The sequence below is a fragment of the Poecilia reticulata genome, linkage group LG7 (genome assembly GCF_000633615.1).
Source record: "Poecilia reticulata strain Guanapo linkage group LG7, Guppy_female_1.0+MT, whole genome shotgun sequence".
NCBI classification, from domain to species: domain Eukaryota; kingdom Metazoa; phylum Chordata; class Actinopteri; order Cyprinodontiformes; family Poeciliidae; genus Poecilia; species Poecilia reticulata.
Genome location: NC_024337.1, coordinates 17,909,305 through 17,933,556, shown reverse-complemented (window position 1 = coordinate 17,933,556; position 24,252 = coordinate 17,909,305). Strand labels below are relative to the sequence as shown.

Genomic DNA, 24,252 nt, shown 5'->3' with positions numbered 1-24,252 from the left:
ATTTCTAATGTTTACTTATCAAAATTAAATCTGTAGGAAGTTTAATCTGTTATGCAGCCACAGTAATAGGAAAGTCAATCATCCTCAAAATTTATAGGGTTTTGTATTTATGTTTTATTTTATTATTATTCATTCRCCACAATTGAGAAAATATTTAAAAATTGTTCAACATTATGAAAACTCTGCTTTYTTTTCTTGCAGCCTGACGTCAGAGGAAGACCAGGAGAAAGGAGACGGTACTGAATAAACACCCACACAAACTGTTGCTTCGTCATCTTAAAAATATAGCCCCTTTTGCACTGCACAGCTGGACAGCTGGACTGGGCCGATCGTTTTTGCATTAGCACTTCCAGCCCGGTACCGCCCGGCTCCCTGGAACCCAGAAAGCTGTTGGAACCGGGCCGGTGTTCTGTCAGCTGTTGATTGGTTCATTGGCTGTGGAGGCGGGACAAAGACCAGGCCTCTGGATCAGATGAGCACTGATGGCTGTCATTTCAATACGCTGCATCAATACATTCCCGTCATAATCTATTCTTACCCTACGCTGGGGTTACAATCGCCTCTTCAGCCAAAGATTTTAATGGTAAATGTAAATAACATTTTTCCAATGAGCCGATCAGAAGTCGGCTAGGCTGTGAACGAAGGGATTTCCGCATCCGGGCGTCGCTCCAGCCGGGAAATCCCGCCTGCCGCAGCGGTAGTTCAGCTGGCCGCGAGTCCAGCTCAGACACGACATTCAGATTAGATTTTATTTTTCGTTAAATGTAAAGCTGAGGCAAATGTTTCCCTCAGCCTCTACGTTCATGATCGCATACAGAAAAATCGGGACGGGAGACCCAAGAAGAAAACTCTAATGYGGTCGCTATGGAGATCGCCGCCTCGGTAGCTTAGCAACGGGTCAATTTACGTGACGTTTCCCGCTCAATGCAAAACGACCAGGGCCATAGCACCAATAGGACAGGGTCGAACYGAGCCGGATTGGGCCATGCCAGACCTGCAGTGCTTATGAATTTTGAAACTGATTTATGTTGTAGATTATATATACGGTAACTTTGTATTATTCTCACATGCTTTTAACTTCATATGCTGTTTTTATAGTGTTGCTTTTTCCTGTTTTAATCTCCAATCTTTGAATTTATTTCTTCTGCTTCACATCAGCAGAGGAACCAGAGAGTTTACCAGCAGAWCTAGACAGGCCATCAGCTGTGTGTCCAGTCATCATTCATCCTGAGATCGACGTGGAGGTAAGGATGAAACAAAGAGAAGAAGAAATTAACTCAACGCTAAAGTTGATTACAAATTCATACTTTACCAGTAATTATTTGTTAAAATCATGGATCTAAAACATTTCAGTTCAACTTTAAGAAACAAGTCATCTCTGGTTTGGTTGTTTATATTGTCCACAGCTTATTGAAGCRTCAGCGACAACTTAGGTAATGTCTCACTTCTCACGCCTGCAGCATGTTTCTGTCATTTACTATCCGTTTCATGCTGCATGCTCTTTGGGGTTTTTGGCGTTTGCAATATGTCTGTGTCTTTATAGAATAATGACAATAAACGGAACTAAAAAGCTTAAATATGTGATTATAGAGTAAGACAGTTTTTTTCAGAAATAAACTAACATAAAATRTATGTCACCTTGTTCAAAGATCGGATCTGATTGCGTCCGTTGTGTTTGTCACCTCATTCAGTATCCACATGCATGCTTTCAGCGTTACATCATGACTCGATGCTAGTTTGTTTTCTAATGTAACCATATGAAGAGGTTGGTTGTCCTGAAGGTGGGGTTGGACAATATGAATAAGAATAAAATCTCGGTGTGCTGTAGTGGCGCTGGGGCAAAGCACAACCCAAGTATTGAGGCCTTAGTCTTCATGTTGGTGGTTGCAGGTTCAATTCCCGGCCTGGTGACATTTGCCACATGTCTTCCCCCTCTCTCATAACCCTCTGTCCTGTCAAACTACTTTCAAATAAAGGCCACTAGAGCCAACAAAACCTTTAAAAAAAGAAGAAAAAAAATCTTATAATTGCCCATGTTATCCCAAAAATATATCTAAACACTAAAAAGAAATGTAGTTTATATGAATGCTGTATTTGGTTTACGCTCATGTGTCGTTCTGGCGTCAGAGTTGTATAATAATAGTTCATATAAGTGGAGCAAAAGTGTGATGTTTCCTTAAAATGTAACAAAAATATTTTTAAAAAATTCTCTCCTTCAATTTGGATGTTTATTTTTTATAACTTCCAGTACTGTTGAAAACAATCTGTCWATGGATGTTTTTTTATATAGTTCCATGTAAAAATTATCATAAATATCTTTCTGGATGTTGTATTTTTATCTGTCCAGTTTATAAAAAAAAAAAAGAAAGGCAAGCAATAATGTTTATATTTTTAAAAATGCGTTGATTTTTAATACATTTTAACAAGAGGTAATACTATTACAAGACTCAGAACTGACCTTTTCTCACCTTCACTTTTTGTGTCTTTACATCGTCACCRTCACACGGTCAGCATGAAGTTTATGTCAGAGAAAAGCATTGGTGTGTTTTAAAATGCTTTTCTGTTGATTTGAAATCATTTCTCTGCTGTGAGCTGTCATTGTTTTCTCTCCATTTACTACAACAGAAACCCGTTCACCAGTCCGGTTCCTCCACCACATCTCAACACAGGCCGCCATCTGGCGGCGCCGCACTGTTCACACCTGCTGCACCTTCAGCATCCTCCGAACCCGACCCTCAGTCCAACTCTGCCTTTGCACTCCAACCAGATAAGTCTCAGCCTTCGCATTTACTCCACCAGGAGCACGAGAAAGAAAWGCCAGAGCTGTCTGTRCAGAGCCCTCCCGCTGTGCCGCCGTCTCCCTCGGCTCCCTCATCTCAAGAACCCGAACAGAGATCAGGCAAGTTCCAGGCTGAGAGAGTGGATACCCTTCCTGGCGTCTGTCCTCCTGCATCTCATATGAATCTGCCGTCAGCAGCAGGAGACGAGCACATAGCTGCTAAGTGTGCCTCCTGTCCCAGTCCGATGGTAGAAGACGCAGAACAATTGAACAAACTTCATAAAAGGCTTTTAGAAATTACCACAAAAGCTGCAGAACGTGATGCAAAGAAAAGAGCTGCAGATGAGGCTCGTGCATCTTTGGAAGYGAAGGACAAAGGTAAACCTTTGACAAAGCCGAGCAAAGACGCCGCTCCTAAATCTGCCTCATCCGACGATCCACTAGGCCGGATGTCTGAAAAAGAAGACTACAGCATGGATCTGTTGCCGTGCATCGTCTTCCTGAGCGTTTCCATCTCACTGGTGTGTTGGAAACTCTTTAGGAGAGAGTAGAGAAGCTGCTCAATAAACCGGAGAAAGAGCCATCTTTGTCTTTATATCTTTATTCGAAGCGTTCAAAGACTCTGGTCAGAGAAGCAAAACCCCAATGTAAGTTTTTCACACAGTTATTTATACACGCACGCACACGCACACACACACACACACACACACGCACACACACACACAAGTCTGAGATGAAGAACAAAAGAAAATCAGAAGAGAAACAGGTCCATATACGGAGATACAATGATACCAAACATCTATTTGAGCCTGTTTCTTGCACTTTATTTAGAAATTCGTCTGCATGCTTGAGCTAAGTGAGGGAAATCAAAGGGACTCGTTTAAAGTTTTCCGCTTCACTAGTGATGCACCTCAGCTGCTTCTGGTTCTTCTGGATTTKCTCCAAAGGTTCAGTCTGATCTGCTGTCAAGCGAAGTGCCTTTTAATGATTCCAAAAAGAAGCCAATCAGTTAAATAACGCTCACGTCTCTCTCTGATTTTGTGCAAAATCAAACAAACGGAGCCTCGTAAAAGTGTTTACGCCCGTTAARCTTTTTCATTTTGTTACGCTGCAAAAACACAAAATCTTACCAAATATTTCTGATCTAGTTTCTATCTTCGTACACTTAAAATGAGACAAAACTAACGTACAATCAAGATACAAGAGCTTATTTTAGGTAAATAATCCTGCACATTACTTAATTTATACAAATACGTTTTTCTAAAGTTATAGAAGCTAAAACTTTTTCATCAATATTAAGGAATTATTGACTCAAATTTCTTGCTAAAAAATTACTTGCAAGTTAGTTTTTCTTATTTCTAGTGTGAGATTTCATATTTTTTGCAGTGTATGCTACAAGTACAGTGCAAACTTCAAACTATTTCTTTGGGATTTTATGTGATGGATCAACACAAAGTAGTGGATTAYGGTAAAGTGGATTCATGCAGAGATGCAGAGGAGCCAGTCAGGGTTAAAGAGGAGACGGATGAAGCTAAACACTGTGAGGAAATCTGTAGGAAGCTGTGAAATACTTCAGATCAGGGCAGAGTTTACTTCAACCCTGAACACAGAGCCAGAGATCAAATGATCAGAKCGTATTCATGCGTCAGGGAAATCCACTTACGAATTGTTGCAAGACTCAAAAACTGAGATTTCCTTCAAATCTGAGTTTCATCTGTTTTGCTTAGATTCGTTTTCAGAACTGCAGGAAAATTCCTGCCAAACGTTTCAGATTATCATTTGAAAATAATGAAACGATGCATGATTTTATAAACTACTTTATTTAGATCAAAATACATAAAATATATTGAAGTTTGTCACTGTGATTTAACAAAAATATGGAAAACCTTATGGGAATGAAGATTTTTGCAGGCTTACGCCAKGTATGTAGCAGAGTAGCAGAAGGAAAGCACATTTGTTTTCTGTAGGCAATCTATGAATTATCTTTTCCTGTTGTGTGAAGATATTAATAACATATCATGTGATATTGTCCAGTTAGTGTTAAGATGCACTTTTTATTGCACTCATCGTACGTAGCACAGATTCAGGTAATAAAAAGACGAAAACAGCCAGTAAAATTAAAAGTGACGCCAGTGAGAAAGTGCCTTAAAGTCTCTTAGTGATCTCCGTTTTATCTATAAAACATCTTTGTTTTGTAGACAACACTCGCTCTAAAAAAACCACCTTCTAAAATTTTATTTCTTCAGCTAAAGTCCTCATGCGTTAAAAATTACGTTAAAAATGGGTCTTAGTTTATTTTGTCAGGAGTTTCTTTAATAACATCCAGCTGATGAAGCCTCAGTTTTGGATCTATTTATTGCCGCTTGCTGTTGATTTTATTAAGTGGATACCGCTCCATCCACCAGTGTTTCCCATTTGAACTGGGAAGTTGGAAAACAAACCATAGCATCCCTTAAAATTGTAAAGTYGATTTCAAATTTCAACTTGGAAARTTCCAAAATGGCCRCCATGCATTTAATAAACAGCAGCAGCTTCACTTATAAACTGTTTATCTGCATTTCTGAAAGGTTTAATTCCATTAAACACAAAGAGCTGCACACCTTCCTTTAATAAGTACACATTTCTGCAAGGTTTAAGTGTATAAAAAGCATAAAAATGCAGGACTGTTACTGTTTTATGCTAACAATATTTAGTCTAGTCTCTGACCAAAACAGCAAATCAAGCACATATGGAAATCCCACATACTCCACTTTATTTTTAGCACATATTTTGTCAAATGTTTTCCAAGGAGCTGTGACTCTGCAGCACAGCTAAATTTTGCGTTAGCCGGCAAAGTTTTGCTCCCCATTTAGGAATCCAAAATGGCTGCCATATGTTCAGAAACTGCTGCTGTAATAAACTGTTTTGTGTCTCACACACACTGGTCTGTTATTGAACATCCAGTTTCATGTTTTGAATGTGAAATACATTATTATCTTCCATCGCTAATTTTATTTAGCTTGACTGTTTTTCCAACTGCAATAAGGTCAAGTTAGGTGGGATTTAGATCAAACCTCAGACGTCTGAGGTAAACGTAACAACAACTAACCACTCAGTGTGCGTCACAGCATGCTAGCTGCTAAAGCTAATGGACCTAGCATCCAGCATAAATATAAAAATTCGTGATTTGCCTCTAAYTGGTGCTAGTTTGTCTCTTTACCTAAACTTTTTTTTGACACASTTAAAGGTTGAGCGGATGCTGAAGCCGTTGGGTGTAATGGTGCAATAAATTGAGAATATATTTTTACATTTTAATCTCATGGGAAAACTCTTCTGAGAGTGCTTATGCAGGCAAAGCTTTACACCTGGCAGTGACTCAAACGAGGGATAACGACACTCCTCCGTCTTTTCTAAATATGGTCTCTACTGCATCCAGAATATCAAGATGGCAGCAACCGGCTGCCAGAACGTTGCGTTTTAAAATGGTCCACATGTCGTTGGCGACGCGTACKTTTTTATTTTAAGTTGTGGAGTGTTACGTCTTCGGTGTGGCACAAAATCTTGAAATAGAGTTTTGTTTGTAAAGTGCATGAGAAYGACTTTCCCTCAGTCACTAGTAAATAATGTCAGCTTAAGGAACAAATTGGAGTTAGAAGTGATGTCGATGATGGGAATTCCTGTTGATTCATGCCAGTAAACCCTCGACGTTGTTGCACCAAACTGTACAACTCTGTTTTGTGAACCTCACAAATGAATTTAAGCACAAATCCAAATGTTTGAAGTGATGAAAGTTTTTGCAATGTCCCAGAATTAAACCTGATCCAATCCCCTCTTGTCTGACCTTATTTTCTTCATCTGTTTTTCAAAATAAGTTCGTTTAGCTTAATGCAGTGACGTGGCATTGTTGTGCAGAGCAGAATAGACCGGAGTCACTTTTAAAATAAYGCTGCCGTCTGCAGAGCGCGCTGCGTTTTCTGAACACAAACTGCAACATGAGCTGCAGAWGAAAGCCAAAGGTCACGCATTGCATTGAAGTCACAGTRTCCTGCAGCGCCTCAGGCTTTGTAAGCTGAGAGACGGAGGCTGAAAAACAAACCAGGATTATAATCTGAAATGTCATAGACGGCTTCAGATTATTAAAAAAACCAACTCGTGCTACAAGGGCTTTTATTGTCGTCATATTTATTTTGTTTACTGTGTTTCAGTCAGTTTATGATGCTAATTTAATCCATTCTTTGGATTATTAATGTGTGTGTTTGGCTTTTAAATGAAATTATTAACTATTTTCACTTTTTCAGACTTTTACCGAAAAATCAGCAGAGATTAATTTTCGAAAAGAAGTGCAGCATTTAAATTGACTTCAAAAAGATATCAAYGGTAAATGCTCAATAAATAATTTAATGAAAAACAATGTAGACAATTGAAATCTAAGTAAYATTTTGGCACAAAATTTTAATTTTCAGATGTTTGGCRTAACTAAATYACAGTTAAATCTGTTTTTCCTCTTTATTTTCAAGTGTGTCATAGTTAGTTTATTTAATCACTGACAATAACAATCATGACTGGATGTTTTGAATTATGTGTAATCTTCTTTCTACAAATGTTTGCCACTTTTGCCTTTCACACAAAAATTATCTTTACAAACGTATAAAGMTGTAATGTCRACGTTTGGAGTCGCGAAACAAGTTTCTAAGGAAATCACTTCTACAAAATGCAGGTTACTGCATCCTTTTTCTTTAATGTTTCGTTTTTTGACACAATTTTGAGTCCAACATGCATTAAACTCTTCAAACATTTCTAGACTGGAAGTAGAGAGCAGGTCGAAACACCTGTTGGGGGAAACGTCCTACTTTTTTCCTCAAGGAGAGAACAAAGTCAGACCATCTGAGAGGTAAAAACATGTTAACCATTTACTGATTTAAAAATGAAAAGTAAGACATTAAAACACTTTATAGAACAAACAGGGTGAGAGAATGTGTGCATTAAGCTCCTGCAATCTGAACCACCAACAGACCAGAAATAAAGATTACAGAGAGTTTAGTTTTGAGGCAATAATATMATTAATTTTTCKTWAAGTCTGGGATGAGAGAAATGAGCTGACCTTGACGAAGGAAAYGAATAAAACAAACCTAATAATTATAATTATGCAGCGCTCTGGGCAGGTCTGTCGCATCAAACTTCACAAAAAKAAAAAAGAAAAGCTTAAACAGGGACAAGAAGAGGAGAGTCCTAGAAAAATCTGGATCAGAAACCAGGATCGGTCCAGTTCCATTTCACGCTTGGAAATTTCCCTGTTTTTTCTAGAAAATTTCAAAGATTTTCAACATTACAAACTCTGAAATTTCCAAGGTTTTCCTAGAAAGTTTCTGAGATTTTTCTTGTAAATTTCTTACTTTTCACACTTTGGAAATGTTCATGCTTTTTTCTAGAAAATTTCAGAAACCTCTAGAAAGTTTCACTTTTCAAGATAAAAAAAATTTCCAAACGCCTTCCTAGATACTTTCAGATGTTTGTCTTTTCACACTTGGAAATGTCCATGGTTCTTTTTCTAGAAAATGTAGGAGATTTTTCTAGGACATTTCCCACATTACAAGCTGAGAAATTTGCAAGATTTTTTCTAGAAAATTTCTGAGTTTTTATAGTRTTTGTTTTATTTTGCCCTCTGGGAAATTTCTGTTATATTTCCTAGAAAATTTCAGAATTAATTTCGACTTTCGAAGCTTCTATTCTAGAAAACTTCATAGATTGATCTAAAGCTTTCTGATTTTTTTCCCCCCAGCAATTTTTCAACTTTTCAAACTCAGAAATTGTATATTTTTTCTACAAACTTTCGATGTTAATCTCATAAACTTCAGACATGTTTGGCTGCCTGCACCGCTCCTCCTCCATGTTCCCAGTACATGCCGTCATACTGACGGCCTGCGCGGCGCGGCGCGTCCATCCGGCCCGGTTCGTGTCGGAGGAGGAGGAGGAGGAGAGCTGGAGCTCCTCTCTGTGTCCATGCGGTAGAAAACAGCCTCAGCCTCCCTGGATCCCTGAGAGGCTTTTTAAGTCGTGGCCCACAACACTGCACAGCAGGTCCGCCTCCTCCTCCTGTCTCTCCCCCCTCCTCTTCCTCTCCTCTTCCTCCTCCCTTGTCTCTCTCTCTCTCTCTCTCCCTCCGAATAAAACCGACGCTTTCCGCGAATGTGCGAGCTGCCTCCTCGCTAGCAGCCATAATTGGGATTATTCAGGAATAATTCGCCTGATCCTGGCCGCGCTGTTTTCCGTTATTTGATGAAAACCTAAAGGTGATTTCGAAGCGCAGCGTCTTCGAGGTTAAATCCTCGGGTTGTTTTTACATATATTTATATATATACCTCGGCTGGATTTTTTTTTTTTTTTGGCTCCGGTTTTTCCTCATATATTCCATCTGTCATGGAGGCTTTTATTATGGACCATTAAGATGTAGCCCACCTTCGCTACGGCAGCAACACAAAGACTGCATACCGACAATTCAGGGGCAGATGCATCGCTTTTTGTTTTGTTTATTTTAATTTTTTTTTTTGACCGAAAGATGGGAAACAGAGGCGTATCGAGGCTGTTGTCTGGGTGGACTAATTGTCCTGCTGCCACTAGCCATTGTGCACGCCAAGACGTTTTATTTAGGGGATCCGCGATCTTTTTCTCCTCCCTAGCGATGGTGGGTGGGTTATTCTAAGCGTCGAGATTCTGACATCAATTGGAAATATATGATCAGAGAAAAACAGATGCCATCCCATCGACGTGATGCAACATAAAATCTGTTTTCTCGGATGATATTCAAATGAACACATCCCTCCCTCCCTCCCTCTCTGCCCCTGTAAAAGGGTGGCGGTGGATTTTTTKTATTATTATTATTATTGCTATTTTAAACACATCCCCCTCGTTCTGGATTGCTTGATCAGCTGTTGATTATTATTATTGTTGGTTTTCGACAGCCTCTCATGTTTATTCCGTGTCGCTCTTTTTGGATGGATTTATGCATAACAGGTGTCGTTGAGCACATCAAGAGGCATGAAGCTTTATTATGTGTCTTTCTCTCGATTTGACGAGCAGTGAAACAAATCGACTGGGATCTTTTTTTTTTTCTTTTTTTTTTTTGGTGCGTGTTTTTTTTTTTTAAGAGAAGACCAAAAAATACAATGAGGGAATGAAAGGTAGGTTACCATTCATGTCTGTTGTTCTCCGTTTCAAACATGCACATATAAAAAAAAGGAGGAGGAAAAAAACACCCAGCAGAGGTGATTTTGACACCTGTTCATCTGTTTTTCACTCCACCCTGTGTTTCAGGCCTTGCTGGACTGGCAGCCATTTAATCAGGTGAAATTATTTGCTTTCACATTTTTGTTTCAAGATAGAGCTGGAGGGAATAAATTTCATGTTCGTGGCCTACATCGACAAGGCCCACCCAAACCAGTGTCCCTGTGCATTGTTATCATCTCCACCCATAATATTTATATATATAGATATACATATATGTATATCTATATATATATATATATATATATGGATGTATAAATATATAAAACGGTAAAATTGGTTCAGATTTGGCTCGTTTAATAATCATTGTTTTATCACTATCACTTTATCGCCTCCTGTTGAGTGAGGTAGCACACTTCACACAGACGCAGAGTCAAAGAAAAAAACCCAAATGGCTGCCCCTGCTCTGCTGCTACATCCCCATATTTGCTCTCTGCTGTGAATGCTACAGATTCTGCTCCTCTGCACACAAATGGAGGAGCGCAGGRGAAAGCATAAAATGTCCTTTTGCTCATTTACAACATCTCTGTTTGTTGGACATGCCCAGGGTTGGTTATGCTGTGTCTGCTCCACCCCCCACCCCACCGTTTCCACCCGCCCTCCATCCCTGTACACCCCCATGCATTCACTCAAACACCCACACTTGCACAAAGTATGTGAGCTGTAGTATCTTAGCAACGGGCTAGGTAATTACTGAAAGAGCCAAGGAGCTGGCATGCTGTAGAGCTGCTGAWCTGATCCCAGCGTTAGGGAAACAGGAAGGCAGAGATTTTAGAGCCGTGTCGTCCAACACGACACTTGTGTGTTTTGCATCCACTGAGTTCACCAACACGCAGGTCAGACATCTTGTTTTCCTTTTAGTTTAAACCTCGGAAATGTGTGTCTCTGTTCTCAGGCGCTGAAGCCGTGGACAAAGAAGAGAGATGATTCTGTTGTGTAGGAAAGATCCGCTCGGCCTCTCCTTGTAGAGACCAAGGGGAGACGACGACGACGGCGGCGGCAGGAGGATAATAGCTGTTTTCTCAAGGGCCCGGATCAGGCAGGCTCTCTCGGAAGGTGAAAGAATGTCGAACCAGAGCTTTGCCATCGATGGCCCTGGCAGTTTACTGGCCGTGCTGGCTTCCCAGAGCGGACAGGCCAAAGGTGGCAGCAGTAGCAGCAGCAGTGATGGCAACAGTGATGGCAGCAGTGGGGGTCTCTCTGCCACAGATGTGTCTGCCTACTTTAAGCTGGTCTTCTTGGGGCTGATCATCTGTGTCAGCCTCGTGGGCAACCTCTTGGTGTCCATGCTGGTGCTGCGAGACAGGACACTCCACAAGGCCCCTTACTTCTTTCTCCTGGACCTGTGCCTGGCCGATGCGGTCCGCTCCGCCGCTTGCTTCCCCTTTGTGCTGGTTTCYGTCCACAACAGCTCGGACTGGCCTTACAGCAAATTGAGTTGCAAAGTTGTGGCTTTCATGTCTGTTCTGTTTTGCTTTCACGCTGCCTTCATGCTGTTTTGTGTGGCTGTCACTCGGTACCTCGCCATCGCCCACCACCGCTTCTACGCCAAACGCATGACCATCTGGACCTGCGCCGCCATCATCTGCATGGTGTGGACCTTGGCCGTCGCCATGGCGTTCCCTCCCGTCTTCAACGTGGGAACTTACGAGTTCATCCGTGATGAAGACCAGTGCATTTTTGAACACCGCCACCTGAAAAACAACGACACCCTTGGCTTCATGCTGATGCTGGCCGTGGTCGTCCTGGCCACTCACGGATTCTACGCCAAGCTCCTGCTTTTTGAGTACAGGCACCGCAAGATGAAACCGGTCCAACTGGTGCCGGCTATCAGCCAGAACTGGACCTTTCACGGTCCCGGAGCGACAGGCCAAGCTGCAGCCAACTGGATCGCGGGGTTCGGTCGCGGCCCCATGCCCCCGACTCTGTTGGGCATCAGGCAGAATTTACACAATCAGCACCGGCGGCTGCTCGGGATGGAGGAGGTCCGGTCAGAGCGCAGGCTGGGCAGGATGTTCTACACCATCACCCTGCTTTTCCTCGTCCTCTGGGCGCCGTACATAGTGGCCTGCTTCTGGAGGGTGTTCGTCCAGTCCTGCACCATCCCTCACAGGTACCTCTCCATCACGGTGTGGATGAGCTTCGCCCAGGCCGGCGTCAACCCCATCTTCTGTCTCCTGCTCAATGAGGACCTGAGGAAAGTGCTGCGAGCCCACCTGCCCACCTACTGGAGGACTAAACAACATCTGCCCCAGGATGAGGCCTACTGCATCATGTGAGAGGAAATTAGGGTCCATGTTTCAGATTTAGAGAGAGCAGAGGGGATTTAGTGCACTTCCTCTTAAGTGTTGGTGTCTGATTTGTTGTTTTGCACAACAAGATCAAAGTTTTGCTACCAAATTCAGCAATGTTTTGAAGAATGTCCCGTGAGGTGAAAACGGTCCGAACAGGGGCGCTAGGAAACCCCTGGTAACACTTTTGGCGATGATGTACSAATGATAGCTTGGGAAGATCACAACAATCACCACTCCAATTAGGTGTGACAGATGCCATTTTCAAAATAACGTTGCCTTATTTCAGACGGACACGGCCCTGAGAACTAGTTTGTGTCGCATAAGGCCCTAAACGGATAAAAACGCCCCTTGAAGAAATGTGCCGTGGACTGTGAATAGAAAGTGTTGATCAGAGCGATGCTAACTCTGAAACACATCAAAGAACTCAAAGGGGTCTGAATGGAGCGATAGACCCCTCTGGACGCCTTTTCATGTAATTCAAAGAAGACTGCAGAATATTAAGCGGACCCAAAACCCTTGGATACATTTAAATAGCTGTTGTGAACGCAGAAGCCCCCCCAAACATGCTTGATTTTTTTGGACTTAGGGCGTGTCAGGTTTCTTTGTATCATACAATGAAAAAAAAAAATTGCCTGTTTTGCTTTATTTGTAAACAATACATGTTAAAGCAGATGACACTATTTTGAAATATGACTTGATTTCTTATTGTATAGACTGTACAGGAATGTACATTCCTGCTTGTGTGTTTTTCTATAGCATTTGTGTGCGCGTGTGAGTGTGTGTGTGAGAGTGTGTGTGAGCAAAAAGGGAGAGAGAGGCAGAACGAGACTGACAGGAGAAATGATGATAGAATAGGTTTCAGTAATACTGAGTCAAAATGAAAGCAGCTACACTTTGTTGTCTCAAAATCCTGCAAAATTCAGCTGCCATCATATGGAAATTTATCCTTTAAATGAATTTCTGCAACTGAAAATGTGGTATGATTTTTTTTTTTTATGCTAATGTGCAAAAAATGTGAAATATCGGGGGATAAGATTAAAAAAGGGGCACTTGTATATTACAAACAGGGCATAGGATTTAATGACTTGAACGATGTACGTATATTACATCAGTTAAAAAAAAATAGCAAATGTATATTTATTAGCAAATGATGGTCTTGGGAATGTTTTAAAGTACTGTACTGTTACTGTATGCTTTCACCAGAATACAACGCAAAAGAAGACGCGCCATGAAGGAAACTCGAATGTTACCAGGCCCTCGTATATTTCAACATAAATGTCATCGTTGGAGTGTCTGGATCACGGTGTGTTTGAAAAATCAAAGCGAAATCAGGCTGCTGTGTGGATCCCGGCTCAGTCTGCACTGAATTGTTTCTCCAAATTAAGATTCATGTAATGCAAATGTCTGACCTTCAGTGCGTTAGGCATAGAGATATTAATGTGCAGTCAATCTTTTAAATGTGGACACTTGCACAGCCTATTGTTCTAGCATGCATTCCACTGCATTTCATAGGTTCCAGACCGGGTATTACAACTTGTACAGATGTTGATACGGAAAAGGCAAAGTGAGGTCCATAATTTTTACGTCTGGCACTCTTTTGCGAGATGATATTCTGTAACTGTAAAGTTTAACTGAGGTGGTTCTTTTGGCCCACTCATCAATAAAGACTCTACTTTTGATGCATTCTGAGTCATGACCTGCCTGGACCGAGACGTGACCGACTAGGTGACGCAAATTACATCCTTTGTAGAAATGTTTTGACTCGGAGCTCTAACACTTAACGTCTGATTTAAAATTACCTGTCATTTATTCCCAGTACAGAAAATCACAAAGCTACTCACATCCCTTGAACATTTTCACATTTAGGCTGCGTTCACACTGCAGCATAAAGTGACCCAATTACGATTTTTTTTTGTCAAATTTGATTTTTTTTTTTTTTTGCCGTTGTCGTTCACACTTCCAAATATATGCAACTCTAGTGAGAACTAGAAACGGCCTGCAAGTGCCCCGCCTGCGCAGTAGAGGGCGCAATAATGTCACAAATAGAGAGCGCGCTCAGTGTTTTTTGCTAACCGTCATAAAAAGACGGAAGAAGAAGAACAAGAGGAAGGAATGCTCGGTGTTGGCGGAAGTAAACATGGATGCTAATTATGGAGCATAGCTTACGATTTTAAAGTTGTTGTCCGACCGGAGCAGCATATTAACAACGTATCCCTCATTATCGTCATAGTTGTTGTTATTCTTCCCGCTTGCGCGCATCAGGGCGCAGAATAGTGACGTTGTCCGAGTATCAGTGACGTTCAGGTCGGCCTGGACGTTCAGATTCCGGTCGCATTTGAAAAGATCGGACACGCATCACTTATCCCAGTAGCCTGGGTCGCATTAGAAAAAAAAATCTGACCTGTGCTGTTCAGACCGACATGAAAATATAAGATTCATGTTGCATAAAGGCAAAGAAAGAAAAGAAAATCAGAATTGGGTCACTTCTGGCAGCAGTGTGAACACATCCWTAGTTATGTGGAAACCACAAACTGTGACGTGTTTTACTGGGATTTTATGTGATGGACCACGAGGTGAAAATGATACATGGTTTTAATTGTTYTTACAGTTAACAAAATATGTAAAAAGTAGTTATCCAATGTCAATACTTTAAAGGTGCAGTATRCAGCTTTTATTTTTTTTAAAATGTGTTACTGTCATGACAGTTTGTTATGCGACATAATCTGTGGAAAGATGAATCTCTGCCCAATCTCTGKGCAGCCTGAAGCTCTCGACAAAAAGCAACCAATCAGAGCCAGGAGGAGGGTCTTAGCGCCGGTCGATGTGCTAATGGMGGAGGAACAACTTACCATTTATTCAAATTCAAAAATACTTTRTTGATCCCAAAGGGAAATTAAATGYTGTTGTAACTCATTAATTAACAGTTTCCAAAGAGTTATTGTCGACAGGGATGGCAGGAAAGATCTCTTGTAGTGATATCTGTCGTCACCGGATGCTAACTAGAATTAGCATTCATGACAGGCTGTGCTGGGTTGAGCAGCGCCACACATAGGATGATTGACAGCGCTAGWTAGAGAGGAGCTTGATTTTTTCATAGATTATTTGTCTCGTACCCTACGGTGACAACATAGTGACAGTTTCAACAAATATGTGAAAAAGCTATATATTTATATTTTTTATAAAAGTGGCGTACTGCAGCTGCAATGACAGCAGGAACGTTTCTTCTCAAAACAGCTCAGAAGTGTCTGCTAACATTATTTGTCATTTATGGCCACAAGATTCCTCTTTTAATTTACACCAGAACTTTGACTAGGCCATTTTAACACATGGATTTAAACCAGTGGTCTCCATTTTCAGCTCTCAGAAGCATCTTTATGTGTTGAATCAAATATTTGAATTATCTCTCCAGTATGCTGTCAGGTGTGGAAAAGGCTGATTCAGATGTTTTCTGTCCATTAACCAGTTATATTTACTTGAGAAACTTATTGGAAAAATTTACCTTTCAGAGTAATTTTTTTTTTTACCACACTGTACTTTGTACTTTTTCTTGAGTATCTTTATTAGAAAATATCCYTCCTCTACTGCGTAACCTCCTAAATGAAGGTTGTTTTAACCAAACAGACTCACACCTGCAGTTTCTGTTAGTTTTATATTGAAAGAAACTAATTTGAAAAAAAAGACTTTGTCAAAATTTTTTTTATTTTGTAATTAATCATGTTACTTATATGAATTATTCACATTTTAGACCTTAAAACACAAAAATTTCCACATAGCTTTACATCTTGGTCCATCTGATGATGTAATTTTAAATATTAATGATTGATAATTTGATCAGTTACTCAGTACTTGAGTCGAGTTTTTACCAAATAGTTTTTTAGTAATTTATTGGATGGCTACTTTTTACTTTTATTTGAGTAAAGACATGTTGTTACTCTGACTAGAATATAATTTTTGGGTTCATGTAAACCAAAAAATTCCGTTTTGGAATCTGAGCTTGTATGATTGATAGATTTTCCCACCTGATTTATTGATCTCCACAGGTCACCATGAGGTTTGATTTTATGATTTATACTCTCTCTAGGTTTGAGGCGTTTCTCTTTCAGATGGTTTAACAGCTTTGCTACAAACTTTGATTGTTTTTGTTCACTGATATTTTCTAACAGAACAGTTGGATTTATTTATTGTTAAATTACAAACTCTTTTTGCTAATTATGTGCTTTCTGAAACTGTTGGTTCCTCCTGAATTTACACAGGAGAATCAGAGGCGGTTACATAAAAATGGATGTCAGAAATTTTTAGTTTATCAGTAAAAAAAAGTTAAAACCATAATTCATTCATCACGAGTTAATCTGTGACATATTTCTAATAAAGCACACTTTAAAATGTATACTTTTAAAAGGCACTGTAGGTTTTAAATATGCAAACATGATTATTGATCTGCTTATAAATTGCCGAAACATAAACACAACATCTGCTTCTAGGCAATAACGACGGCTGTGAGATTGTGATGTTTTTGCAGGATTACAGGAGGAATATAGAAAAACGCAAAAAGACAAATTCATAAAGTTTTAAAGCAATTAAGTCAAACTAACTTGTTTTCAACCTGCTGTTGCAAAAAAAACTTTTATTTCTTCACTGCATTTCTTTAAAAGCAGGAAATTAGTTAATCCAATAAAAACAATGAGAAGTTTCAGGTTTTAAAGCATAAATAAGATGGTGTTAAGCTCAAAGTCTTTCTTTTTTATTGGAATTTTAGTATTAATTAGATTTTAGACATAATTAAATGGCTTAGCTGACAACTAACTCTGATTTTTGTAAAATTCCCCCAAGAAGTTTGTCTGCAAATTCTGGTTTACAGCTTCTAAAACGGCTTAAATGGAAACAAAATGGTGAAAACTAACCATTATATTTTCTCTCTAGACTCACAAATCTCACACAGATTCAAAACTCTGACTGTAACAAGATGTGCATCCAAAATTAGTTTTCCTTTGTGTACCTTATAAATGTTTTGATTATCATTTCAGGTATAAAACCACGTCTGATGCAACAACAACAAAAAAAATCTATATGATGCTGAATGCCAGTTGCACTTGAGGTAAAAGCATTCATAAAACAAACCTTATGTAAGAAGCTGCGCTGAATAATTATGCTACGTTGAGATAAAATGGATATGATGGAAGAATATAACATGCTTTTATCCTAAGTAGAGTCTGATTGAAATCCAGACWGTGGATGGTTGTATAATTACACTAAAAAATAATTAGCTTATATTTCAAAAATGAATGCAAGCTAATTTCTATTGTGTGCCTTGGAGCTCTGAGGCTGTGCATGTCAGAGACGTTCCCATGAGCAGAATCCTCAAAATATTCCAGGTTTGACAGGTTGCATCGTGTCGGCCTCCTCATCTCCGGCTGCTTATTTTTAGTCGGCTCCCCTTTTCCCCATCACAACAAAAAGGCCATCTCACCCATTAGGGAAAACACACCTGCTGTATTTTTAAAAAGGAGATTTCCTGTTGACCTCCTGTAGGTTTTCCTGCCGTTTTGAAATCTTCAGATAACTGTGAACTCTAAACTTTCATCTTTAGCTGGTGTTATTCTGGAAAGTCAAGTCAGTTTCATCATAAAATAAAATAAAAAAAAGAATTTGACCATGATTTCTGGTAACATGGACACAGAAACATTAACATGCAGAGTATTTAATAATAACAAAATCAGTGAAAGTTACAGTTTCCATGCATGTAAAATTAATTTTTAAATCTTATTTTCTTTTCTCCTGAAAACAGTGTGGATAGTGAAATACAAGAATAATCTCTGGAGTATCATTAATACGTTATTCTGGCAACGCAACACCAATGCATCACTTTTATGGCTTCAGTAGACCTAAAGCATGGATCACAAACAAATAATGAGACTTTCTTTTTGCCCCATCTCTATGATTTCCAACTCTCTTCAGAAAATATTGTGGTGCTTAAGCATTATATTCACAGAAATAATTAGATTTATTTAGTAGCACAACATATTCAGGGTTTCACCAATTCAAATTTAAATTTGAAATGGACAAAAGAAACAAAAACGAAGCATCAGCCTGCCACCTACCAATAAAATAGCATTTAATAGATAGAGGAAAGAGTAGGAGCTTCTTAAAGAGACAGAGGCCCAATTTTAAGGCGTTAAATTTGTGAAGTGAAATTACTTTAGTCATGTATGATATTTACATTTTTATAGCCACCGAAGGTAACAGTTAATTGATTTTGCTATAAAATAAAACAAATGTTGATTTATTTCTATAAATCAACATTGCGTATTGTGTGTTTTCCATATTATGGAAAATGCATGATACTGCCCCTTTAAGAGCTTAACCCACTGAAGTGGAAACTAATGCACCATAAAATACACCATCAACTTCAGGCAAATGCAAGAAATAATTTTTGTTAAATCCAATATGGCCGACCAACCCGGTCCATCCTTCTACTGACGACGGCTCTTACGGTAAAAAAAATATTGACATCAGATAACCTAAAGGACAATACTACTGATGCATTTTTAAAATAACTTTGTATTTGGAAAACATTACAATGGATCACCTAAAAAAAAGAAAAAAAATTGTTTTTTACATTTTTTCCCTACCTTTTTTAATGSCTTCAGAAAAGAAATTTGKAAAAAAATCTTGACACAAAGGATCATAATTCATGCATGAAAGGGTTAAATACGCAGCGACTCGGGAAGAACAGGAGCTTCTTAAAGAGACAGAGGCCAAATTTAAAGGCGTTAAATTGCGAAGTATCTTTGAAATTATGCAGCATTTTTATTTTATAAAAATGCTGCATAATTTTTATTTCATAAGATGAATTTAAAATTAAAAGCTGTATATATTACTGTCCCTTTACGTTTCTGGAATAGATTCAATCTCAACACGAGTTTGTTTAAATCAGGGGTGTCCAAAGTGTGGCCCAGGGGCCACTCGTGGCCCGTCGACTGATTATTTTTGTGGCCCCAAACTGCAGCTCAAGAATGATACAAATATGTTGACTGAACTTTTTATTTTTGAAATAATTGCCAACATAAATTTCTTACAATGAAAAATGTAAAAAATGATAAAGTATTCGTCTTTTTAAATTTTTAGAATAAGAACCACGTTTACTTATTTATTAAATCCATTAGTGTTTTGAAGGTAAGTGACCCGAAATGGAGAATAAATATGTTTATATCAACTAATCCTAAAATTATTTGAAAAACAAGTCATTTAATAAAAAAAATATGCAAAATCAATTTGGATCTACAAATAAAAAAATCTTAAAAAAAAAAAAAAAAAAGGCAACTTCATTTGCTTGATTTAAAATTTTTATTTATTTTACTTTTGACTTGACGATTTTATCCCACGTGACAAAAAGTTTGGACACCCCTGCTGATCTCAACAAATATTTCAACATGCACCCTCCTCCGATATTTCAAATCATTTAAAACATTTGACACGGATAAGTCACAATGCAGCCATTTATTGTGCTAAATAAATTATCTGAATCACCAAACACACAAACGAACAAACACACTGACCAACACGCCAACATTTAGTGATAAACGACCTGCTTGTTTCATGCACATGGTCTCAAAGGCAAACAGGCGACTGACTGAGAGCGAACAACACTTGATTACGCTGCTTGAATAACAGTTACATAAATAGTGAGGGAGCTACGCCGGAGGGAACATCAGTGTGATACAAAGTGTTGCTTCTCCAGTAAGATCACAGCGCGTCCTCTTCACGCCGGCTGGAGGTGAGCCATGACGCATGCATGGTGGTGAAGTCGGTTCCAGCTGCAGGAGGACGGACTCTTCCCTCCCACGCAGGAAGAGGCTCTATCTGATTGCACTCTGGTTTCACTACCTTAGATGTTTGATACATTCCAGTGAAGACCTACACGGTGGGACTGGACGGCAAAGAGCAGCAGGTCGGTTTTTACTCGTACATGTTCAGATGTAGTGGATGGAAGCTTGTTGGGGTTTTCATTTCTGCTCTCTCCTCCAGACGATGACCATGCCGGTGGAGTCGGCGGACGCCAGCAGACTCTCGTCGCAGTTGAAGCTCACGTCCAGCACCGGGCCGCCGTGACCCTGCAGCTTGTTGACGATGGCCTTGGTGTTGCGTTCGACGTCGAAGAAGTAGACGCAGCCGTCCTCGCTGCCGGTCACTGAGACGCAGCGAAAGACGGAAGAAGAAGGTTAACATTGGGATGAAACTACAGATCATGCTAGTTAGCACCGATGACGGTAAATAAACGGTTAACGATAAGATGTTTCTTCACCATTAGCTCATTTAGCAGCGAGTACATGAGGATGGGTGACAGCTAGGCTTGTCACGGTAACACATTTTGCTGGATAAACAGTGATATTGTTGTTTTGAGACAATTTCCAGTAATAAAATGGTGTAATAATGTAAGAACGCATTCTCAAAGATCAATAAACTTTATATTCTCACAAACATTTAACTCTGGAACTGGAAACAAACAAAACAAAAAAAAATCAGCATATAAAATTAATTATAAAGTCTCTGTAAACTAAAAAAAATGTACTAGTTGAGACCAAAAACACCAAACTAAAGACTCCTGTCGTCCAGTTTCTGGTAGAAAGAGAGAGAAAAGAGAAAAATAATAAATTCTGCAAGTGGAAATTATTGAATGTTTTAATTTATCATGATTAATTTGATTGGTTGTTATTGACCGGGAGCCGTGCGTTTCTTCTGACGACAGTAGATTATCTGTCTCATATTAAACCGTCACGACATGTTTAACAAATAGTTAAAAAACATTTTTTATATAAAAGTTACTGCAGCTTTGATGAATATAGAAAACAATGAACTGGCTACATTCAGTGCAATAAAGTCTAAAACAGACGATGTTTTCTCTGCCGTGATTTTTCCATGTAGTGAAAACAAAAGACAGAAAATAAATCTCGTTTAAATCTGGATGTTTTTAGCAAGTCTGAGCTGAGATTCTGTGTTTTTGTCTCAGAACTAGGGGTGGGTGACACGGACACAAAGTGCGACTTAAGGAGAAATCTGACTAAATATGATCAGAGATGGGTGGAGAGTTATTTAAGTCACTGTGAAGTTTTTGGATCATTAAAAACTCTACTTTTCTACTCAGAAAAAAAGAAACATTAAAATTAAAATTTGTGACATTTAGATACCCGACGACTGAATTTAAACTTCTCAACAGAATTAAGTGTTAAAACTATTCCTTTCATACTAAAAACAGGAATAACTGTCAGTGTCATTTATGTCATTCAAATCATTCAAATGGGCGTAAAAAGCATCAGATACTCGCTCAGACGATCGTCTCTCACAGAAACGATCATTTTTCTCTGCTTAAGTTCAGGTATTTTTAACTTTTCTGGTAATTGGGAAACCCAAGTGTGATCCAGACAGCGGCGCGCCTTGATGTGAAACAAAAATAGGAGATAAAAGTGAAACGTGGGGAAGCTGGGAGCATGTTTGCAACGTGCTGCAGAAAAACGAGCCGCCTTGTTGCTGTAATTTTCCAATTCCAGATATTTCCTTTCAATCCGAAAGCAGCCTGGTGCCATTTCTGATTTCATGTCTGAGTCTTTCTTCCTGCTCTGCACTGGATGGCCTGCAGCTCGCTGTGCAGTTTGGTCTCATTTTGGATTCAGATATCGCAGCAGGTTCGCTAAGAGACCCCAGCAGGAGCACAAAGCCCACCAGAGCGGGAGCGGCGGGACTCCTTACCCACACAGGCCCCTTGTCTGAAAGACATGAGGGGGCAGAAAATGCTGTGGACGTGCTGCGATCCGTGCTGGATGGGGAAGCTTCTCTTCAGCTGCAGCGTTCCTTCGTTGTCCACAACCCTGGAATTAGGAAACGGTTTCAATAAATGAGAAACAGCTGAATATTTACAGCTTTATTTACAACAGAGTTTTCACACAGAAAAAAAAAACAGGCATTTTTCAATTGAAGTTTTCAAACGTTTCCAGGAACAGACTTAGGAAATAAGAAAAATACTAAAGAGTTCACTATTATTAATAACATTTGGTGACAAGAGAAACAAGCTAGACTAAAATTAATGCTGAAACAATCAATCAAATTAAGCAAGATTAATCAATTACTGAAATAATCGTCAATTAATTTAGTCATTTTTAGCAAATTAACTGAAGTAATTTTCTAAAAAAAAAAAAAAAAAAAGATTTTTAGAGCAATAATTAAGCCCAAAAAATATATAGACATGCTGAATTTAAGATTAAAAGTATATTTGTCTGTAAATATGTTTTACACAGAACTATTTACGTTTTAGCTCCAGCTGGTTCAAATTCTGTGAAAAAATATAGATTTTAGTGTCTAATTACTGTTAAAAATGTACAGCAATTTCCCAGAGGAAAATTCAAGCACTTTCAAGGTAAGTTTTCAAACTTTTCCAGGACCAGACTTTGGAAATAAAAACAACACTGAAAAAAAAAAATTAATCTCCAGAAACCAAACATTTAAATTTAAGCTTTTATCTAAAAGTATATTGCACTTTATGACTAAATAAAGAAAATGTTTCATTTCTTTTCACAGAAATGAAACATTTTCCAAAACTCTGAAGGCACCACTTGACGCTGAAGCATTTTTAAACCGTCCGAACCGTTTAGAGTTTACAGCAGTGAGTAAAAAAGCTGCTAATAAGTGAAGCCGACCTGTAGAGCAGCAGCTTGTTGACGCAGGCGTTGACCAGCAGGGACGGGTCTCTGGCCTCGCGGCTGATCCAGGAGCGAGCCGAGATGCTGCAGATGGAGCTGCCCTCGCTCACCACCAGCCGCTTGGCTTTGGTCAGCTTCCCTGGAGGGAGACGCACCAGGAGCCGCTGTTCGTTATTCTGGGAAAACCTGATTAGAATTTGTAACGCGGCGAGTCGGGCCTCAGTCGGATGGAGAGGCTGCGCCTGTACCTGTTGCCATGTCGAAGAGGAAGGAGAAGATGCTGCCGCGGTCGTCGCCAGCCCACAGGATCCTCCCCGGAGCATCAAAGGAGAGAGACAGCACGCGGCCTGTCAGCTTACTGGAGCCCCCCTTCACCTTCTTCCCAGTGGAGATGTTCACCACCTGCAGGTGGTGCTTGCTGTTTCCCACCTGGAACACGAGAACGCCTTCATCAGGACGGCGGGGAGCGCAGACAGCGACACTCAGAACTGATCTGCACGAGATCTACTGCCACCAGAAACAGCCATGTCTCAGCTGGTGTTTAATCAGATCAACCGAACTCCAGCGCTGAGATTAATCAGGATACGTTTATAAAAATACATTACTTTACATATTTGTTGAAACTGTCACTATATTGTGATTGGTATGAGACAGAAAAATAAAAAGATGTTTGAAAAAATTTTTTAGATCCTCTGCAAAAACAAAATCTGACCAAGTGTTTTGGTTTYTAGTGCAAATTTCTTGGTAAATTAAAATTGTCCTAAATGGAAAACCTAACCAACAACACAAACTATTCATCTTTTATCAGCCACAACTTTTGCTTTAATTTTAACTTGATGGCATCAAAAATATCCAGGAACTTTTGCTAGTTTGCCTAAATAAGAGGGAAAACAAGCAAAAGTATAAATAGAAAAATTTGGGCTTCTTAGAATTACAGAAAATTATTAGGGCCAGTGGGAAAAAAAAAAAAAAGAATTCTGTATTATTCGGAATTCAGAATTCAGACTTTTTCACTCAGAATTCCGACCTTTTTTGCTCTCAGAATTCCAACTTTTTTGTCTCAAAATTCCAACTTTTTTTGTCTCAAAATTCCAACTTTTTTTGTCTCAAAATTCCAACTGTCTCAGAATTCTGACTTTGTTTGTCTCAGAATTCCGACTGTCTCAGAATTCTGACTTTGTTTGTCTCAAAATTTCGACTTTGTCTCAAAATTCCGACTTTGTTTGTC

The 24,252-nt window shown here is 39.4% G+C and overlaps 3 protein-coding genes across 7 annotated transcripts in view; 2 read left to right on the top strand and 1 right to left on the bottom strand.

Moving 5' to 3' along the window:
- LOC103467701 (protein phosphatase 1 regulatory subunit 3A) overlaps positions 1 to 6,587 on the top strand; it is an 11,435-nt gene extending 4,848 nt beyond the window's left edge. Inside the window, exons 2-5 of one of the 3 annotated variants that reach the window (XM_008414332.2) lie at positions 202 to 236; positions 1,159 to 1,244; positions 1,407 to 1,433; positions 2,626 to 2,715. In XM_008414332.2, coding sequence (XP_008412554.1) covers positions 202 to 236; positions 1,159 to 1,244; positions 1,407 to 1,433 — 148 coding nt within the window. In that variant the 3' untranslated portion in view covers positions 2,626 to 2,715. Of the gene's footprint in view, positions 1 to 201; positions 237 to 1,158; positions 1,245 to 1,406; positions 1,434 to 2,625 lie in introns of all 3 variants that reach the window. The other 2 variants (XM_008414331.2, XM_008414330.2) reach the window with 2 other exon arrangements.
- A 2,332-nt stretch (positions 6,588 to 8,919) lies between these two features.
- gpr173 (G protein-coupled receptor 173) lies at positions 8,920 to 14,016 on the top strand. 2 transcript variants are annotated; one of them, XM_008414336.2, is made up of 3 exons: positions 8,920 to 9,936; positions 10,070 to 10,099; positions 10,935 to 14,016. In XM_008414336.2, exon 3 carries the CDS (start codon positions 11,104 to 11,106, stop codon positions 12,316 to 12,318), a length of 1,215 nt encoding a protein of 404 aa, XP_008412558.1. In that variant the 5' UTR covers positions 8,920 to 9,936; positions 10,070 to 10,099; positions 10,935 to 11,103; the 3' UTR covers positions 12,319 to 14,016. The 2 variants fall into 2 exon arrangements, with proteins under 2 accessions (XP_008412558.1, XP_008412557.1); XM_008414335.2 differs by lacking the exon at positions 10,070 to 10,099.
- A 5,799-nt stretch (positions 14,017 to 19,815) lies between these two features.
- wdr13 (WD repeat domain 13) overlaps positions 19,816 to 24,252 on the bottom strand; it is an 11,682-nt gene continuing 7,245 nt past the window's right edge. For both annotated transcript variants that reach the window (XM_008414337.1, XM_008414338.1), the window contains exons 7-10: positions 23,273 to 23,453; positions 23,022 to 23,163; positions 22,078 to 22,196; positions 19,816 to 20,521 (exon numbers count right to left, since the gene is read on the bottom strand). In XM_008414337.1, coding sequence (XP_008412559.1) covers positions 20,337 to 20,521; positions 22,078 to 22,196; positions 23,022 to 23,163; positions 23,273 to 23,453 — 627 coding nt within the window. In that variant the 3' untranslated portion in view covers positions 19,816 to 20,336. The remainder of the gene's footprint in view (positions 20,522 to 22,077; positions 22,197 to 23,021; positions 23,164 to 23,272; positions 23,454 to 24,252) is intronic.